The sequence below is a fragment of the Neoarius graeffei genome, chromosome 19, assembly GCF_027579695.1.
Source record: "Neoarius graeffei isolate fNeoGra1 chromosome 19, fNeoGra1.pri, whole genome shotgun sequence".
NCBI classification, from domain to species: Eukaryota; Metazoa; Chordata; class Actinopteri; order Siluriformes; family Ariidae; genus Neoarius; species Neoarius graeffei.
The window spans coordinates 37,009,732-37,030,272 of NC_083587.1; the positions used below are offsets into that span (position 1 = coordinate 37,009,732).

A 20,541-nucleotide genomic window follows, 5' to 3' on the forward strand; every position below is an offset into this window, starting at 1 on the left:
CCTCCAAAAATTGTGAGGAGCTGATTTCAGAAGAAAAAGACACACTCATGAAATTGTCAAAGTATAATTTTGTTTAATCAAGGGATGTAACTTTGGTAAAATGTGACCAAATTTAATGAAATTACAGTATGCGTATTACCGACATATAACTAAGAATCCTGCCAAGTTTAGAGAAATTCCTCCAAAAATTATGAGACGAGTTGATTTCAGAAGGTGAGCACCCTTCCTGGGATGGATGGACGGGCATCGTCACGACATAATCCCCCTTCAGGCCTTTCGGCCAGCGGGGGATAAAAATTGTGAGCGAAGTTGATTTCAGAAATCAAGCACACCTTAATGAAATTGCCAAAGTACAAGTTTGTTAATAATCAAGGGCATAACTCTGGTCAAATTTGCCCAAATTAAACGAAATTTCAATATGCGTACAACTGTCATATAACTAAGCCTTTCACCAAGTTTGGTGAAATTCCTCCACAAATTGTGAGAGGAGCTGATTTCAGAAGAACGTACACCCTCATGAAATCGTCAAAGTAGAAGTTATTTAATCAAGGGTCAAAACTCTGGTCAAATTTTCACAAACGAAATTAAAATTGCAGTATGCGTATTACTGTCACATAACAAGGCCTTTAGCCAAGCTTCGAGAAATTCATTCAAAAATTGTGAGAGGAGTTGATGTCAGAAAGTAAACACACCTTCATGAAATTGTGAAAGTACAAGCTTGTTAATCGAGGGTCACAAGTCTAATAAAATGCAACCGAATTGAACAAAATAACATGCGTATTACAGACATAACGCCTTTTGCCAAGTTTCGTTAAATTCCTCCAAAAATTGTGAGAGGAGTTGATTTCAGAAGGAAAAAGACACTCGAAATTGTGAACGTATAATTTTGTTTAATGAAGGGCTGTAACTCTGGTAAAATGTGACCGAATTTAATGAAATTACAATATGTGTACTACCGACATATAACAAAGAATCCTGCCAAGTTTCGTGAAATTCCTCCAAAAATTGAGAGAGGAGTTGATTTCAGAAGGAAAACACACTGTCATGAAATTGTCAAATTATAATTTTGTTAAATCAAGGGCTGTAACTCTGGTAAAATGTGACCGAATTGAATGAAATTACAATATGCGTACTACTGACATATAACAAAGAATACTGTCAGGTTTTGTGAAATTCCTTCAAAAATTGAGAGGAGTTGACTCCAGAAGGTGAGCACCCTTCCCAGGATGGACGGACAGAGATCGCCACAACATAATCCCCCTTCGGGCCTTTCGGCCAGCAGGAGATTACCCCCCCCAACAATTACTTGCATATAAAATGTTTAGAATTAACACGTGCTTTTCAGCAGTGTCCAAGATTTATAGCTTTTTTAAGTATAAAATTCTTTCAACAATGTGCTGGTCTATTCACTTTGGTTAACAGTTTCCTACAAAATAATGCCATTTGATTGCCTGCTGATAGTGGTGCCAATGGGATTTAGCCCTTGCATCATCTCTACCTAAAGACAGCAATGCAGCAGAGCTTTAGTCCTTTAGTCTGTCGAGCTCTCTCACCTCATCAGTGAAACTCGACTCAAACAGATCAGCTTCCAAAGCTCTGTCTTTCATGCTGATCCTGCAGTCAACACCATCGCACTCATCACCTTGTACAACAGTAACAAGGCAAGCGAGGTCTCTGCCATAACTCCGTGCAAACGTGTATGGAATAGCTGCAACCCTGAGGCCAACATTTGCTACTTTAAACTTCTCGTTAATATGGCACTGAAATATGGCGAGTGAGAAAAGACGCTCTTGCTCTTTAATGTTGCGGAGTGAATAGTGAAACCTGATCAGTAAATACAACCCCGATTCCAAAAAAGTAGGGACAAAGTACAAATTGTAAATAAAAATGGAATGCAATGATGTGGAAGTTTCAAAATTCCATATTTTCTTCAGAATAGAACATAGATGACATATCAAATGTTTAAACTGAGAAAATGTATCATTTAAAGAGAAAAATTAGGTGATTTTAAATTTCATGACAACAACACATCTCAAAAAAGTTGGGACAAGGCCATGTTTACCACTGTGAGACATCCCCTTTTCTCTTTACAACAGTCTGTAAACGTCTGGGGACTGAGGAGACAAGTTGCTCAAGTTTAGGGATAGGAATGTTAACCCATTCTTGTCTAATGTAGGATTCTAGTTGCTCAACTGTCTTGGGTCTTTTTTGTCGTATCTTCCGTTTTATGATGCGCCAAATGTTTTCTATGGGTGAAAGATCTGGACTGCAGGCTGGCCAGTTCAGTACCCGGACCCTTCTTCTACGCAGCCATGATGCTGTAATTGATGCAGTATGTGGTTTGGCATTGTCATGTTGGAAAATGCAAGGTCTTCCCTGAAAGAGACGTCATCTGGATGGGAGCATATGTTGCTCTAGAACCTGGATATACCTTTCAGCATTGATGGTGTCTTTCCAGATGTGTAACCTGCCCATGCCACACACACTAATGTAACCCCATACCATCAGAGATGCAGGCTTCTGAACTGAGCGCCGATAACAACTTGGGTCGTCCTTCTCCTCTTTAGTCCGAATGACACGGCGTCCCCGATTTCCATAAAGAACTTCAAATTTTGATTCGTCTGACCACAGAACAGTTTTCCACTTTGCCACAGTCCATTTTAAATGAGCCTTGGCCCAGAGAAGACGTCTGCGCTTCTGGATCATGTTTAGATACGGCTTCTTTGAACTATAGAGTTTTAGCTGGCAACGGCGGATGGCACGGTGAATTGTGTTCACAGATAATGTTCTCTGGAAATACTCCTGAGCCCATTTTGTGATTTCCAATCCAGAAGCATGCCTGTATGTGATGCAGTGCCGTCTAAGGGCCCGAAGATCACGGGCACCCAGTATGGTTTTCTGGCCTTGACCCTTACGCACAGAGATTCTTCCAGATTCTCTGAATCTTTTGATATTATGCACTGTAGATGATGATATGTTCAAACTCTTTGCAATTGTACACTGTCTAACTCCTTTCTGATATTGTTCCACTATTTGTCGGTGCAGAATTAGGGGGATTGGTGATCCTCTTCCCATCTTTACTCCTGAGAGCCGCTGCCACTCCAAGATGCTCTTTTTATACCCAGTCATGTTAATGACCTATTGCCAATTGACCTAATGAGTTGCAATTTGGTCCTCCAGCTGTTCCTTTTTTGTACCTTTAACTTTTCCAGCCTCTTATTGCCCCTGTCCCAACTTTGAGATGTGTTGCTGTCATGAAATTTCAAATGAGCCAATATTTGGCATGAAATTTCAAAATGTCTCACTTTCGACATTTGATATGTTGTCTATGTTCTATTGTGAATATAATATCAGTTTTTGAGATTTGTAAATTATTGCATTCCGTTTTTATTTACAATTTGTACTTTGTCCCAACTTTTTTGGAATCGGGGTTATATAAATGAGAGTAAAATTATGAAAAGGAATCATCCTGAATCACACACTATATGCAAAAGGTCCAAAAGCTTAATGGAGACAATCAAGTCTCACAAGATGTCAGTCTCTGGATTCTGTACCCAATCACATACAGAATACCCAGAATGCACTTTGGTGTTATGAGAGAATAGTGAAGGCACCATTTCAGCCACTTGTCAATAAAGTCAGATTTTGTTCCCTAATGTGCAGCTGATGCATTGCTCAGTCATTCAATTAGTAATGCCTTATCATACAGTACAATTACAAGAAGCTTATATAGAATTTAAAACATTCTGGCCTGAGTTTCCCAAAAGCATCGTAGCACAAAGATCATCGTTAAATGGTAGCGTGAGCATCACAATGAACACTCTCTCTCCTAGTTAAGATGCTCTTAGTGTTAAGAGGCTTTTGGGAAACCCCACCATTGGTTGACACCACGGACTATTCAGAACAATTCTTGTGTTCAAAGTGAATGCTGGTTTTGGTGATGCCACTGGAGCCACTGCATGCTCTAATTTGTCATTTCCTTGTAGTCTGAAAACAAACACTGTTGGATTTTCTTGTACTGAGTTTTTTCCCCCCCCACTTATTTTCTTGGCATCGCCAGCAAATTAGACCTATAGAGATTACAAAACCCTGAATTTGCTGTAGCTCCTGCTTACCACATGCAACAGCTCGGGTCTGTCTTTCAGCTCTTCGACCACTCGGTCCACCTGAAGTGTGAGAGAGGGAATAAAAAGTTGAGACACACTAGTCAAGAGAGTTTGTGTGTTTTTAATCAGAAGACAGAGAGCAGTGAGGTGAACTCACAGATATTTTATGTTCATTATCCAGCAGCATGTCAACAGCTTTCTGAAAACCAGAGACAAAGAGGCGGATCTTTCAGACATACGTGACAAGTAATCAATGCACTCTTCCCATGCCATCCAACTACAAAGCAGCGACAAAGCCGATCTATAACTGCGCTGAACATCAGTTCAATAATACACATCAATCCAACACATCAGTTCTGTAACCAAGCCTTTTAAATTGCCATAACAATTTTGTTTTTATATCTGTACTATAAATTGCTTTTGCTTGAATACAAATATGATGGTTTGAGAAAACCATTCACATGTTCAAATTTGAAAGTTTTCTACTACAGTGGTGCTTGAAAGTTTATGAACCCTTTAGAGTTTTCTATATTTCTGCATAAATACGACCTAAAACATTATCAGATTTTCACACAAGTAGATAAAGAGAACCCAGTTAAACAAATGAGACAAATATTACACTTGCTCATTTATTTATTGAGGAAAATAATCCAAGATTGCATATCTGTGAGTGGCAAAAGTATGTGAACCTCTAGGATTAGCAGTTAATTTGAAGGTGAAATTAGAGTCAGGTGTTTTCAATCAATGGGATGACAATCAGGTGTGAGTGGGCACCCTGTTTTATTTAAAGAACAGGGATCTATCAAAGTCTGATCTTACACTTCCACAAACACGTGTTGTAAACACAGCACGAACAAAGGAGAATTCTGAGGACCTCAGAAAAAGCGTTGTTGATGCGCAGCAGGCTGGAAAAGGTTATAAAACCATCTCTAAAGAGTTTGGACTCCACCAATCCACAGTCAGACAGATTGTGTACAAATGGAGGAAATTCAAGACCATTGTTACCCTCCCCAGGAGTGGTCGACCAACAAAGATCACTCCAAGAGCAGGGCCTGTAATAGTCGGCGAGGTCACACAGGACCCCAGGGTAACTTCTAAGCAACTGAAGGCCTGTCTCACATTGGCTAATGTTGATGAGTCCACCATCAGGAGAACACTGAACAACAATGATGTGCATGGCAGGGCTGCAAGGTGAAAGCCACTGCTCTCCAAAAAGAGCATTGCTGCTCGTCTGCAGTTTGCTAAAAGATCACGTGGACAAGCCAGAAGGCTATTGGAAAAATGTTTTGTGGACGGATGAGACCAAAATAGAACTTTTTGGTTCAAATGAGAAGCGTTATGTTTGGAGAAAGGAAAACACTGCATTCCAGCATAAGAACCTTATCTCATCTGTGAAACATGGTGGTGGTAGCATCATGGTTTGGGCCGGTTTTGCTGCATGGGCCAGGACGGCTTGCCATCATTGATGGAACAATGAATTCTGAATTATACCAGCGAATTCTAAAGGAAAATGTCAGGACATCTGTCCATGAACTGAATCTCAAGAGAAGGTGGGTCATGCAGCAAGACAACGACCCTCAGCACACAATTCGTTCTACCAAAGAATGGTTAAAGAAGAATAAAAGTTAATGTTTTGGAATGGCCAAGTCAAAGTCCTGACCTTAATCCAATTGAAATGTTGTGGAAGGACCTGAAGTGAGTAGTTCATGTGAGGAAACCCACCAACATCCCAGAGTTGAAGCTATTCTGTATGGAGGAATGGGCTAAAATTCCTCCAAGCCGGTGTGCAGGACTGATCAACAGTTACCGCAAACGTTTAGTTGCAGTTATTGCTGCACAAGGGGGTCACACCAGAAACTGAAAGCAAATGTTCACATACTTTTGCCACTCACAGATGTGTCATACTGGATCATTTTCCTCAATAAATAAATGACCAAGTATGATATTTTTTGTCTCATTTGTTTAACTGGGTTCTCTTTATCTACTTTTAGGACTTGTGTGAAAATCTGATGTTGTTTTAGGTCATATTTATGCAGAAATATAGAAAATTCTAAAGGGTTCACAAACTTTCAAGCACCACTGTACTTCATGTCTCATACATGTGTAATAAAACACCTAACGTTATCATAATGAATGCAAACAACCAACATGGCTATTATCAGTACCCATAAGCTGTCGACAAACTCACTAGCTTTACCCAAAACTGAGAAAAGCTTCTATACAGTTTATTAAAAATGAGTTCTTCTCCAAAGGAACATCTTGATGATGGTTCACCTCCTTATCAAAGTCCATAAGGAGGACAATTTTGTCCTCAATCGAAGAGAAGAGGTTGTGTTTGTGGATAAGCTGGTAGACGTCTTTGTGTCTCAGCCTCAGGTAGATCTCCAGAGCTCGGTCGTAGCGCTGGTCATATGTGTATCTAAAGACAGACACACGACATTGAGAAGTAGATGCACTTTTCACAAAAAGTTACTGCTGAGAGAATTTACAATGGTACAGTAACTAATGATCCAGAGCAAGAGTCTGCTCAGTGGAAACCACCTGAAGCAGAGTGTCCACAGTTGAGACTGAGCCAGAGTGTACACAGCAGAAATGGCTGGTGGGACTGTGTGTGCCTGCCTCGTGCCCACCCACTACCCTTCAGCAGCACACGCAATATTTATTTTGAGCAACAATTTGCTGCTTTACATGATTTGCATCTAGCTCTGGCACCCATCTGAATGGAGAAGTGCTCTTCTGTACCACTCGTTTGGTTAGTAAAGTACATTTAAACAGGTGTGCCTGGCTAACTGTTGAGTGTTAGCGAAGGTCATATAGTCAATAGAATATGGTTATGAAATTTAGCTAGTGTTTGCTCTCTTGGTTTATACCATCACTTCTCTTTCTTACACTGGATTGCTACTTATGATCTCAATACAAAGATTACCCCTACTTACATCTCCCTACTTTTACTTATATCTATCTATCTATCTATCTATCTATCTATCTATCTATCTATCTATCTATCTATCTATCTATCAAAAAAGAGAGATCGCCTGCTGAAAGGGTCATCTCTGGTCTGGTTAGTCTCATGCAAGTCGTTGACAATTTGTTTGCCCAGAAATGTTACTGTAAACTACTGAGTTAGTGTAAATCAGGTAACAAGCTATTTTAAAGGAGATACGCAGAACCTTTATTTTTAAATACGTTTCTGAGTGGACAGTATCTCCATCCTTGACTCTTGTATGCTGCCTAAATGGGAATAAAAAATATATATATTTTTGAAAGTTAAAATCGACTACAGAGTTGGCATTCGAGCTGCCCTGCTGAGCCAGCCAGCCCTGAGTGCGTGACGTCACAGCGGTACCCGGTTTTAAGGCCGAGGCCTTTGACAGCTATAGACCAAAGTCATCTCATCTCATTATCTGTAGCCGCTTTATCCTGTTCTACAGGGTCGCAGGCAAGCTGAAGCCTATCCCAGCTGACTACGGGCGAAAGGCGGGGTACACCCTGGACAAGTCGCCAGGTCATCACAGGGCTCGACCAAAGTCATATAAATAAAAATTTACGGTGAAAGTAAGAAATACCGTTACCCACTTGCTCAACTAAGACTGATTTGACTTTGTTGATTGTGGGTTGACTCTCATTAAAACAGGATGGGTGTTATAACTTATGCAACATACATGTACATGCATGCATTTTCACTGATAAAGTGTAAAAGGCTAATTAAATAATCAGATGAACTGAGACAATCACATTCTGAAGCAAATTAAATAATCTTATACCGGTAACTTAAACACACAATACAAGTTACATGGATAAATCTAAATGCAGGTAAACGAGTGTTGTTTTTGTTGGTTTTTTTTTATCCAAATAAGAGCCGGAGCTTACCCGTCTGCGTTCTCGCTTCTTGAAGGCCAATATTGTGGCCGATTGTTTTGAAACAATCTGACTTTCAATTGTTTGTTCAGTTCTCCCTTCATTTGCTTCTTCCACGTAAGGGCGAGATGGCAGCAATATCCAGCGCAGAAATCAGACGGCTGCTCCACTCATTCTTCATTCTCTCCATTACTGAGTACTCCGCCATTACTGCTCGGCTCAGGTAATTACTAAAACCCGGGATGTCACCGGTTTTAGCAACAACCGTGGGGAGGTCACTGCCCGAGCGATAGGTCACGTCCCGGGTTTTACCAACAACCCTCGGCTCACTCCGGGAAAACTGGTGCAACTAAACTCACTTTCCTTTTAAAAAAATTAAATAAATACTTTCCTTTTCTTGTGGTTTTATTTAATTGTTGGTACTGCACCCTCTTTCAATACGGGCTTATAGCCAACGTTCAACAGATCAGAGGTTTCGTACGAGTCTTCAGTAAAATGCACAGAGCAGAGGAGAGACCACTGTGCCCAATGTGCCTGTGAACTTCTCACAAAACGCGTCCAAATCTTTGCAGTTTGAACATTCTTGGGCCATGAATGCAACGTAAATCCACCTTCTGTCGTATTGCTGCACCCACCAGCAACACATCTACGTGGCATGGCGATAAATTAGTTCAAAATGGAGGATCGGAGTTGCAGTCAGCGCTGTGTTTTAGTATAGCGGAAATGGCGATGAGACCGATAGACTTCCTGCTGTGACGTTACGGACGTCAAGGTCATTCACTCAGACCGCTACCTATATGAATCACTTTAATTGTAAAAATTACTATATTTGATTTATTGTTAACGCCACACCAATTTAAATAGTTGGTTCTCGGATTTTTTCAGGAAAAATATGAAGCGAGCGAGCAAGCGAAATAAAATTAAAATAAAAAAAAAATGCTCTGATGGTAAAATTAGCGGTGGAAATAGAGGGCTTTCATAATAGAGAAACAAAACAAAGACAATACATTATTGTTACACATTTCATATGGCTCTTTTAATAGCTTATCTTATGGCGTATTCACACCTATGTTGTTTGGTCCGGACCAAACGACCAAACAAACCAAATTTCCCTTTGTCCAGACCTTTTGGGTTGGTCTGAATACAAACCACCGAACTCTGGTCCGGACCAAACAAGCGGACTGAGACTGAGCTGCAAGGTCGGACTCGGTCCGGACCAAAGGAACCCTGGTGCGGATCTTTTGGAGGTGTGAAAGCAGACCGGACCTAATCCGACAGTTTTGCTTTTTTGTACCTCGGGAGCTTCCGTCGTTTGTCGAGCATTATGGGAAACAGAGTCTTGACACTCCACCGCAAAGTGCAAACACTGTTTCGGTTGTCAAGGGAACCTTACAACAGTCGTTCAGTCATTCAGACCAGTGGTAGGCTAGAGTACAGAGTACAAAAAATGAGTAGGGGGCAAACGTGGGCCGAGGAAGAAACGCGTACCCTTGTGGATATATGGGCAGATGTCCACATATCTGAGCTTTTGGAGAGAACACACAAAAATGCCGACGTGTTTGCTGTATTCAGTGAGAAAATGAAGGAGAAGGGGTTCATGCGCTCCCCAGAACAATGTCGGCTAAAAGTGAAGAAACTCCGTCAGACCTACATTAAAATCAGGGACATTCATTCAAAAAGTGGCAGTACTAGCGACGCAAAAAAGAAATTCATCTATTGCGTGAAGAGCCAGAACTGTCACAACATGATGTGCGCTCATCAGCGCTATCCTCCGTAGCCGCCTTGCCCTTTGTCGTCGTCGTTGATAAATTACTTGTACAACAGCATAGTAATCGCACAATTGTGAAAACAGTAAAAACTGGAAAAAACATAGCTTTGATGACATTAAAAAGAATAACAGCACGGAAAGCCTCCATGACTACTTTTGAACTTGACGCTTTGTGCGCGTGTCGTCTCTGACCAATAGCTGAACGACCTCAGGGCACGTGGCTTTGTTGACAGATTTTGGTCCGCTTACTAAAAATGTACAGTGTGAAAGCGAACCGCACCAAAATGGGGGAAAAAAAACAAAACAAAAAACATTTGGTTCGGACCAAAGCAAGTGAACTATCAAACTATCCTGGTCTGAATACACCCTTATTTCCACCCATATGCATTAAGGATAATTGAAAATAAAAGTCTGAAACAGTCTTCATTTTTTCCTTTTATTTGTGTAAACAAGCCCCCAAGGGGAACTCAAACAACTGTGCCTGACAAGTCAGAATGCCATCTCTCTGCACGTCTTTTATCAGGCAAACCAGTAAACAGATCGGCTAAATAAACGATTGAATTACAGTCAATTGAACATCTACAACGCACAAAGATTTGACCAGGAGTAGGCTACTTCCGATGGCTAAATACTTTGAATGATTTTTTGTTTGCCCCTCACATCAATCAATGAAATATATAAATCAAACCCACCTCCACAGAGTCGTTGTCCAAGTTGGCACATCGCAGGGTAACAAGCTCACGGCATCTTGAGTACAACTGTGCAAAATTTTCCCCCCTTGAATTTCAACACACCTGTCAAAGATTTTACGCTTCTGTTCGCTGAATATCCTAACAATCACAAACAGGCTTTGCAGGATTCCCCTCCACAGGCATGTTTCTTCTACAAGTCTTTATCTAAAGTGAAAGGGGCGATTTGATTGGTTTTCAACATCACGTAACCTCAACCTGCAGTCTTCAGTATTTTGAACCATCAGCCACGATGTTTTTCTGTTGGTGGGAGTTTGATTTTATTTTTTTCCATTTTGCATTTTCTTCAAGCGGCGATTCCGAGAACCAACTAATCGAATTGGTGTGGCCTAACGCTTAAAACTATTCCTGTGCCATTCTTGAGGTCTCAAGGCATTTATAAACCAAAGTGAGGCCATGGCTCTGCGTATATGTTTCAAGTCTCAAAATGTGCCATATACCAGAACAATCGCAAAGCCCATCCCTGCTACGATGTCCAGCTACGTATAGTCTTTAGCATCGAATAAGAGAATTTGGTATTCTTCGTGTCTACATTCCAAACTTCCTACTACCAGTCGAAAGGGTATTTTACCATAGCTTGGTAAGTCTGGGTGGGAAATGTGCATTATTTAGACTGTTAGTATGTAGTTTTGGACAATGGAACTTTTTGATTACTTGTTGGAAAACGAGTTTATATTTGTGAACCACTTAACTGGAAACACACACATTGAGAAATGGGACCTCAGTTAGGTCAGAAAATCAGAACCAAATCAAATCATGGTCATTTGACCCTGGATGTGCTAGATGGGACAGCAGAAGAATATATACTTTCTAAACGCGCCCTGTTTATAATTTATGTCCCTGGCTGAAATGGATTGATCGTAATAACTATAAGCTCCTTAAGTGCCTTATAATCAACTATTATAACTGAAAGAAAGGATGGCATGGTGGTGTAGTGGTTAGCGCTGTCGCCTCACAGCAAGAAGGTCCGGGTTCGAGCCCCGTGGCCGGCGAGGGCCTTTCTGTGCGGAGTTTGCATGTTCTCCCCGTGTCCGCGTGGGTTTCCTCCGGGTGCTCCGGTTTCCCCCACAGTCCAAAGACATGCAGGTTAGGTTAACTGGTGACTCTAAATTGACCGTAGGTGTGAATGTGAGTGTGAATGGTTGTCTGTGTCTATGTGTCAGCCCTGTGATGACCTGGCGACTTGTCCAGGGTGTACCCCGCCTTTCGCCCATAGTCAGCTGGGATAGGCTCCAGCTTGCCTGCGACCCTGTAGAACAGGATAAAGCGGCTACAGATAATGAGATGAGATAACGGAAAGAATTCATGAAAGCCGTACTATCAAGGATGAATTCCCAATACAAGGAATGTTTTCACATTGTGCTTACAACTCGGCCAGCGTGGTGAGCAGGATTCTGTTGGTGGCGTCCTTCCTTAGGCGGTCTTTCACTGCCTGAACTATAGTCATGTTGTTGTAGAGCTCTCCTGGCCACTGCCGGATCAGCGTGGCAAAACCCTGCAGGGGACCAGAATTCAATTTTAGTTCATTTGTATAGCAATTTGAAAAACTGACAGTGACTAAGCAGCTTTACAGAAATCCAGCTATAGATTCAGATCTCTCATAAACCACAGGCAACAGTGGCAGACACAAACTCCGAGATGAAGGGAACCAGACTGAAAACGGAACCTATCCTCTTCTGGGTGACACTGGAGACGGGATCATTACTCTCCTAGAACTGCATACTGTCAAGTCAAACAGAACCAGTCAAACAGCGCGTTTGAAAGGATATTCAGTATATTGTGCAAAGATAAATTGCGGTACGAATTTCTGACAATTCGACTCGATGAAATTAAAAAAAAAAAAAAAGAATCACGGTCATCAGGCTGTGTGATCTCTGTTATTCCTAGCTGTAATTGCATTGTTTAGACAGCACATATTGTGCGATAATGTACAATAGCAGGAATGCACGTGACTTCGCAAGGTGGAAGTAACAGTTCTCATATCGCTAAAACACACACACACACAAAGATCTAAAAATGGAAAGAGCTGAGATGCAATTGACTCTACAAATCAATTTAACAAGAAATCAAAGTTATTTTTAACAGACTGCTAAAAACTAAAGAGAAGCAAATGCAGATAGTACAAATATTCATAACATTTTTTATTAACTTTTAATTACGCGAACATGAATAATGTTAACTTATCTGAAGTCCTTTCAGAAATATGTTTTAGGATAATCTTGCCAAATAAACAGAATGTAGAAATCTGTGTTTATCTGTGGCAATAATACAACGTGTTGACAGAAAAATGTACTTTTAATACTTAAGTATTTTTAAAAGCAAGTACTTCAGTACTTAAGTAAAAATTTGACTATACAGCTTTCACTTGCATTGGAGTAACATTTGACGAGTAGGATCTGTACTTTGACTTAAGTACTGAAGTTGGGTTCTTTGTCCACCTCTGATACACACACACACTCACTTCATAGTCAGTCTTGAGGAATTCATGCAGGATCATCTCATAAATGGCGGGTCTGAGACGCAGATCTCCTCTGGGTAAGTACTGACTGATGGCCTGGAGTCAAAAAGAGAATTTAGATAAGCAGTGTAACACCGTGTACGGCAAAGTGTAACAGGACTGAGCTGCAAGAAATTTTTATTAAAGCTAGAAAGTAAATCACAGGTGTAAAGGCCAATTTATGCTGACAACCCAGTCCTCGCAGACGGCGTCGCAGATAGCGTCTGCGTAGCCCCCCCACCTTCGCAGACGCTCTGCGCGCACCTCCCAAAAATTGTGACCACCGCAGAAGCCTCGCAGACAGCGTCGCAGACAAGAGGGCTCTGATTGGTCCACTCTACATCCGCTGTACACGCACTTCCGCTTCCCTACTTTCCCGGTTTGGTTTGTTTTCACGACCGCCATTTTTAAAAACACGAACGAAGATGGAGCAGCATGAAGAGCGGTTGATCGAGGAAGTACGTACATCTATACGACTCCAGTTCTAGTCATTATAAGTAACCGGAGGATAAACACTCCACTAACCACACCCACCAACTACTCCTAGCGATTTCGCGACTTCGCGCCCCCTTGCGTTGTGGCGGTGAATAACATCGCGCACGCCTATTACTCCCCGCTCAACAATAAATTACAACTGTCTGCGAAAAGCTATCTGCGAAAGCCTTGTCGCAAGAGCATGCAGAGACCCTAACAGTGTGGGAATTTCAAAAGGCCTTAATGCCCTCAGGAGATGTAATAGGTCAAATTGCTCTATTGGATAATAATAATAATAATAGCAGCCTGGTGGTGTATGCCTCTACGTGGTGGGCCTAGATAGGGAGGATTTGATTCCCTGAACTTAACGTACACCAGCCAGTTAGGGCTAACCCTCCCGAAGCTGGTTCTCTTACTGGGTTACAAGTAGCCGGGGGGGGAATCAAATCACAATTCAAACTCCGCAGCCCAGTCAGCCTCCCTCCGGTAATGAAACCGCCAATACTGGAGATGGGACTTGCCCCAGGGGGAGATGACAGCAAACCTATCCAAGAAGATCTTGGACGAAACACCTAAAATCCACACTACTTAAGTGTGCGAAGGCAACTGGCTGGCCTGAAAAGCCACGAATCGATGGAAAGGCTTTGAAGCAGCACTGGGATGCAGCAATGCCAATGCACGCTGACCTGACGGAGCAAAATCTTCACGACCAGCTCCGCCAGCTGAAACTTCTTATACGGCGATGAGCTAAATGTCGGTCCACGTCAGGTCCCTTTGACTGAACCCACTGTTTGAGCAGCGGTAGACCCGAAATTGCAGGCGGATGTCCGTGTTGCGATTACAAAACTTTCAGATGGAATTCCCCGTAACGGAGCCACTGTTACTGTCCCAGATTCAAATGATTCTTCTTTTGATTCAGTACATGATTTTTCTGATCTCACAAATGATTAGGTTTAATGCAATGTTAAATGAAATTTCCAATTTGCCAGTTGAAAAACGTATCCCAAACATTCCAATCAATCTTTCCCTCAGCATGAGATTAACAAATTAAATCCCTTAAATTAGACATGGGGCAGCACGGTGGTGTAGTGGTTAGCGCTGTCGCCTCACAGCAAGAAGGTCCGGGTTCGAGCCCCGTGGCCGGCGAGGGCCTTTCTCTGCGGAGTTTGCATGTTCTCCCCGTGTCCGCGTGGGTTTCCTCCGGGTGCTCCGGTTTCCCCCACAGTCCAAAGACATGCAGGTTAGGTTAACTGGTGATTCTAAATTGACCGTAGGTGTGAATGAGAGTGTGAATGGTTGTCTGTGTCTATGTGTCGGCCCTGTGATGACCTGGCGACTTGTCCAGGGTGTACCCCGCCTTTCGCCCGTAGTCAGCTGGGATAGGCTCCAGCTTGCCTGCGACCCTGTAGGACAGGATAAAGCGGCTACAGATAATGAGATGAGATGTAATTAGACACGGACAGCACCTTGCATGATATTAATTGCTGCATGTATGCTGCTGCTCAAACACTTGAGGAGCTTCAGACAGTTTCCAAACAAAAACATAATAATAATCTACCAGTGTAAGGAGACTATACTGCCTTTCACAAACACAAGGACGCTTTACAGAGTAGAGGAACAACAACTACTATAATATACTGTGCAAACACAGTGGAATCTTATTTTTTTTATTTATTTATATATATTTTTTTAAATGTGATTTTATTCTGGAATTCTTCTGTCTTATTTACCGACACATGAAACCAACACACCCCTAATGATCACATTCAGATAATGAACGCATGCTACATGAACATCCCTCTCCAAATCAATGGCAAACTCTTGTGCCAGATTTTTTTTTTTCAAGTGTGCAGCGAGTCAGAATAACTTACCTTCAACTGTCCAATAGTTTTGAACCTGTACACTTCATTCTCCCACAGGTCCATGTTCTTCCCGAGCACTTTCTGACACTTCCTGTAACCAGGACAGAGAGACGTTGTGGCATCTCTCACAAACATCTAACTTTTAAATATAACAGGAACTCTTATAGCACCTTGCTGCAGCATCATAGTCCCCTTTCTCCACCAGGTGATTGATGTAAGCCAACCCGATTTTCTGTGCATTCACACACAGACAATTAAGCGTAAAAATACGTAAAGTAACGGTACTGAAAATTAATTTTCTTTAGAACTTAACCATATTTTTCACAGAAAGCTTGTAAATCAAAATATCAATTATTTACTTAGATCCTGATAGTCTGTACCTGAACATCATGCCTTTTGATATTCTTGAAGCTGATCTCCGCTGCCATTAGTGCCTCCTGTAACACACACACCAACTTCAAACATCTCCAAAAACATAGTTTCTGAATAGAATATAAAAACATGAATCCATTAATAAAAATCTATAACAAATTCAAAAATAAATCACTAGGAGCTATTCAAGTTATTCACTAATCTGCTGCTACTTATATACTCGAACCTCATATTTCTTCTTGTCGAGCAGCCAGTCAATGTGGTCATCCTGGTCTCGTTCTTTAGCCACGACAATGTCTTTAGGGCTTATGATGTAGAACAGAGACTCTCCTTCTGAGTGCTCTAAAGACCAAAGACATTTGGATTTATGGCTGGATCAAGGTGGCATTTCAACACTGCGGCATGCCAAAACTGGTTATAAATCTATTATTATAGTATTAATAAAAAGGTATGCACTCATCTTGGGGGAAAAAAAATATATCACGGGCGATTGCTCTAAGACAACGAGGGAGGCTCAGCCTCCTCTAAAAATGACGAACATCGTGTAGGATGAATTGCGCTAGGCTTACGTATGTTATAGCCGACCTTATAACATTGCTATTTCAGATCCAGAATCATAGAAATATATGTGCTCAACCAACTACAGTGCGAAATCATTCCGTTATAACTTTCCCCAGTTCGCCTAATGTGTGTGTGAGTTTTTCCCCCCTCGTGACAGTGCGATGCAGCCCAGCCTCAGTGGACTTCAATGGCATTTGGGAGCTCTGCGCTTTCAATATCAAAATGCAAGATGATTACTGGACAAATACTGCGAAAACGCCCGCCCATGGAGTCCCACGGACTCCCAGCCTCAGTGGACTTCAATGGCATTTGGGAGCGATGCGCTTTTCAATATCAAAATGCAAAACGATTACTGGACAAATACTGCGAAAACGCCCGCCCCATGGACTCCCAGCCTCACAGTGGGAGGGACATGGCAGTTTCCGCGAGGAGACTGGTGATTGGTGAAAGCGGCCGGATATTTTCTTTGATTGACAGCTCGTTTCAAATATAGACAGGCAGCGGTGAATTTCAGTTCAGTCCCATGCGGATTCGCAAGCGCTGTGGTGTATTGTAAGAGATCAGCTTACATTTCGGTTTCATTCATTACATACGGTTTCTACCAGCTTTTTTAGTTTGTATATATTTTCATTGTAAATAAAGTGTAAATATAGTGTTGTCAAGTTTGCTATCTTAGTTCCAGAAATTTCGTTTATTTGAGTGACTGAACTTGAGGGGGCTAGTCAGCTAGCAAGAAAGCTGCGCACGGATGCCAAGCATTGCTGATTTAATTTTGGCAAAGCCATTTGCCAGTCTTCCTTTCAAGGAAAAAATTAAAATTAAAGAGCAGGGTAGACCAACGCCTCAAATTGACTTGGTGAAAAAGGTAGGGAATAATACTCGTTCCTTTCAGCTCTCCTGGTATGAGAAAGTGAATTGGCTAACAGCAAGTGACCCACATCAACAACAGTAAATAGGCTACTTTAGTAATATGTCATGGATGGACCAAAAATATAGAATCTATTTAAAATGTTTATGCTGAGTATATTATATTGGAATATATATTTTTCTGGATATGAATTAAACACAGCTACAATTTGGAAAACATTTTTAAACAAAAACACAGCCGAGAACATTTCACACTACAGACCTGGATTAAAAGTGAAGGGTTATCAAAATTGTCAATAAAACATTTCTCAGTCAAAATAAGTAAAATATAGGGGAAGTGTCATTGAATGAAATGTGTGGCACCCAGCTCTACTGCTGAGGTTCCTGACAAAGAGCTGCTTTCAATAATGATCAATTTTTAAACAACATGCCACAATTTTAAAATATAAAATATACCCCTCCCCCCCAACACCACCATCATGTATATTGGACAGTAGGCTAATGGGCCAAAAGAACCTGTTATTTCACAGTTTGTGACGCTGCCAACAATCAGCCAGATCAGAGGCAAGAGTATGGGCAAAATTGATGTGTTTTTTCTTTTAAAATCTGGAAATATCGTAACCGACCAGCCTCCCCTGTTTGAAAGACTACCAGCCGCCACTGATATATATATATATATATATATATATATATATATTTTTTTTTTTTTTTTTTAATTTTAGTATTCAGACATATTTTATAATGTGCTGGAAATGGTAAATTTATTGCCCATATGCATATGCACCAAATTTATGTAATCAGTTTGAATCATTCGAAATGTCACAATGTACTGAATCACTTCTTAAAGAACCCTAAAAAAAATCTATATTTACAACCTTGGATAGAATCAAAATGGCTTCAGGGATACCAAGGGATGTAGCCTGAGGCTGCCTATTCAGAGCGGTAAATGATTTAACTTTCCCTCTATCCATGCTTCCATTACCCAGTCTGTAGTCCCTGCATTCATTCTCCTGAAAGTTACGGACAGTGAGAGCATCTGATGAGATCTCCTCACAGCTCTCGGGCAATGGCTGGATGATGTCTAAACGTGGACATGACCTGAACTCCTCCTCCTGTGATACACACACACAAAAAAAATCCACACTTCGAATGCTTGGCCACAGAAACCACTGCTCCCGCTGACATCCAGTCATCCTGCATCCAAAACTCAACTTCATGTGCTTCAAATATGAAAGCATCTATATTTAACAACAAATATTTCCTCTAATATTCCAGCATTCCATTTATACTTATAGTCTTATTATAACAATAAATTAAAAAGTTCCTATGTCCAATTACTGCAATACAAGACTTTATACAAATGCATGGAAAAACTCATTCTATAGAATAAGTGTATCTGTCGATCAGTGCAAATATTCCACCCTCCAATTGAGGGCAAAATGTTTGCACCCCCATAGTGTAAAGAAAAAAAAAGGAAAGGAAAACTGGAAAAAAAAAAAAAAAAGTGTCTAACAAATATTACAAATTATTTTTTCCCGGTCCGGTTTCCATCAAATCCTGTGCTCTGATTGGCTGGCGAGCGGGTCCGTATCCTATGATACCGACCCCAGTTATGGACCTCTGGCGACTTGCTCGTTTACAACATATAGTAGCAAATTTTGTCAACATTTATTTTTGCATTTCTCAGAAGAATAGCATTAATTTTACAGTATGGATAGTGATAACGACAGTGCTCACAGCGAAAGCGAGTTTTACTGCCCTGAGGAAGAAGAAATAAAATAAAACATTTCAGGAGAAAGCTAAAACCTGGAACTTGCTAACGCCGAGCAAAAACATGGCTGAATCCTGAATGACTCAATTTTGTATAAATAGGGGACTACATAGGCGGCAAAATGTAGTTTTTTTCCTGCCATGGAAGTGCACTTGTATACCGAGGAGGAAGCCATTTGCATTACAGCCGTGAATGAGGATTCAAAATGGCGTCTCGCCTCGGTTTTCCCTTTCAGGCGCTCGTATATTAGTGCTGTCAAAAATGTCGCGTTATTAACGCGTTAACTTGACTCAATTTTAATGGCGATAATTTTTTTATCGCGAGATTAACGCTCTGTGACATGATGTCACGCCCTGCACAGCCAGAGTCCTCTGCCCTCCCCTGAAGAGCCACGGTGCTCGGCTTAGGTTTCGTTTTCCCATCGGCGGCTCCAGCCCCACTTTGCAGTGGCTGTGACGAGACGTGTTATGCTCTGCAATATATTAAAAAAAAATATATTGGTACAACCAGTGTTCGAACTATGCTGATATTTTCGGGGGGTCCCTTTATTCCCTTGGGGGGGTGCTTGCGCTTGTCTCAGAGCGCGGCTCTCCATCGCGCGCTCACTTCGGATATGCAAATGCTTCCCGTTACACACGATTGCTGTGTCAATAAACATCATTTTGACAATATTTTAGAGACCCCCCCAACATTTCCCAAATCATGTTTTCAAGGGATCTCATGTCTGTTTCAGGGGATCTCGGATCCCCCCCGAGTACCCCCGTAGTTCGAACGGTGAGCAAACCCATTCACTTTATGCTGATAAGAGAATTACAATGGTTTTTCATGTGACAAAAATGGGCGATTAAATTGCGATTAATCGTGAGTTAACTATGACAGTCGCGACATTAATCGCGATTAAATATTTTAATCGCTTGACAGCACTAATATATATATATATATATATATATATATATATATATATATATATATATATATATATATAGAGAGAGAGAGAGAGAGAGAGAGAGAGAGACTATAGCACCTTCAGAAAAGAGCACGCAAATGTCTGAATAGATTTTTTTTCTAACAATCACCACTGTAAACTATTATAGCACATTATATATAGCATAGTATCAAGTTTATAATAAAGTAGACTATAACGAAATATGATAAAATGCCAAGTATAATCGCGCAATTACACATTTAATCTCAGAGAAAGCAGTTCATTTTCAATTCCAGTTTTGAGGACTCTTCTCACCAGCCATTTCAGAAGTTTTTCTGGCTATTGCCTCGTAGAGACTGGAGCCACCATGTCACTGTGTTGTAAGAACGTAAGAATGAGTGTAACAATAGTGCACTGCGCATACACATACAGGTGTTCCTATTAAAATGGCCGGTGAGTGTATATAATTCGGTTCACCATTCGAAATAAATGGACTGGACTAAAGAAATCGCTTTCAGACATGTTTATGCTTATTATCGAGGGAAAGTGCATTCCTATTTTAAAATATACTCCAGGGTGTCCCCCTTGCCTTGTCTTCTTCGGCCAATGGTCCCATGTGTGATGTAGATATGATGCGCTTCCGAGTTGTTATGGGAAGTTGTCGAAAAGACTATTGAGACTACTGAGCTCTAGCGCCGGGCCTTTTCCAGGATATAAGAGTTTGGGTCATG

General features: G+C 41.2%; 1 protein-coding gene across 1 annotated transcript in view; it reads right to left on the reverse strand.

Moving 5' to 3' along the window:
- vps41 (VPS41 subunit of HOPS complex) overlaps window positions 1–20,541 on the reverse strand; it is a 115,019-nt gene that overhangs the window by 24,577 nt on the left and 69,901 nt on the right. The window contains exons 12-21 of the mRNA XM_060900035.1: window positions 18,097–18,226; window positions 15,913–16,028; window positions 15,695–15,751; window positions 15,485–15,546; window positions 15,324–15,405; window positions 12,943–13,035; window positions 11,849–11,976; window positions 6,381–6,525; window positions 4,264–4,305; window positions 4,116–4,166 (exon numbers count right to left, since the gene is read on the reverse strand). Of these exons, the coding sequence (XP_060756018.1) occupies window positions 4,116–4,166; window positions 4,264–4,305; window positions 6,381–6,525; window positions 11,849–11,976; window positions 12,943–13,035; window positions 15,324–15,405; window positions 15,485–15,546; window positions 15,695–15,751; window positions 15,913–16,028; window positions 18,097–18,226 (906 nt within the window). The remainder of the gene's footprint in view (window positions 1–4,115; window positions 4,167–4,263; window positions 4,306–6,380; window positions 6,526–11,848; window positions 11,977–12,942; window positions 13,036–15,323; window positions 15,406–15,484; window positions 15,547–15,694; window positions 15,752–15,912; window positions 16,029–18,096; window positions 18,227–20,541) is intronic.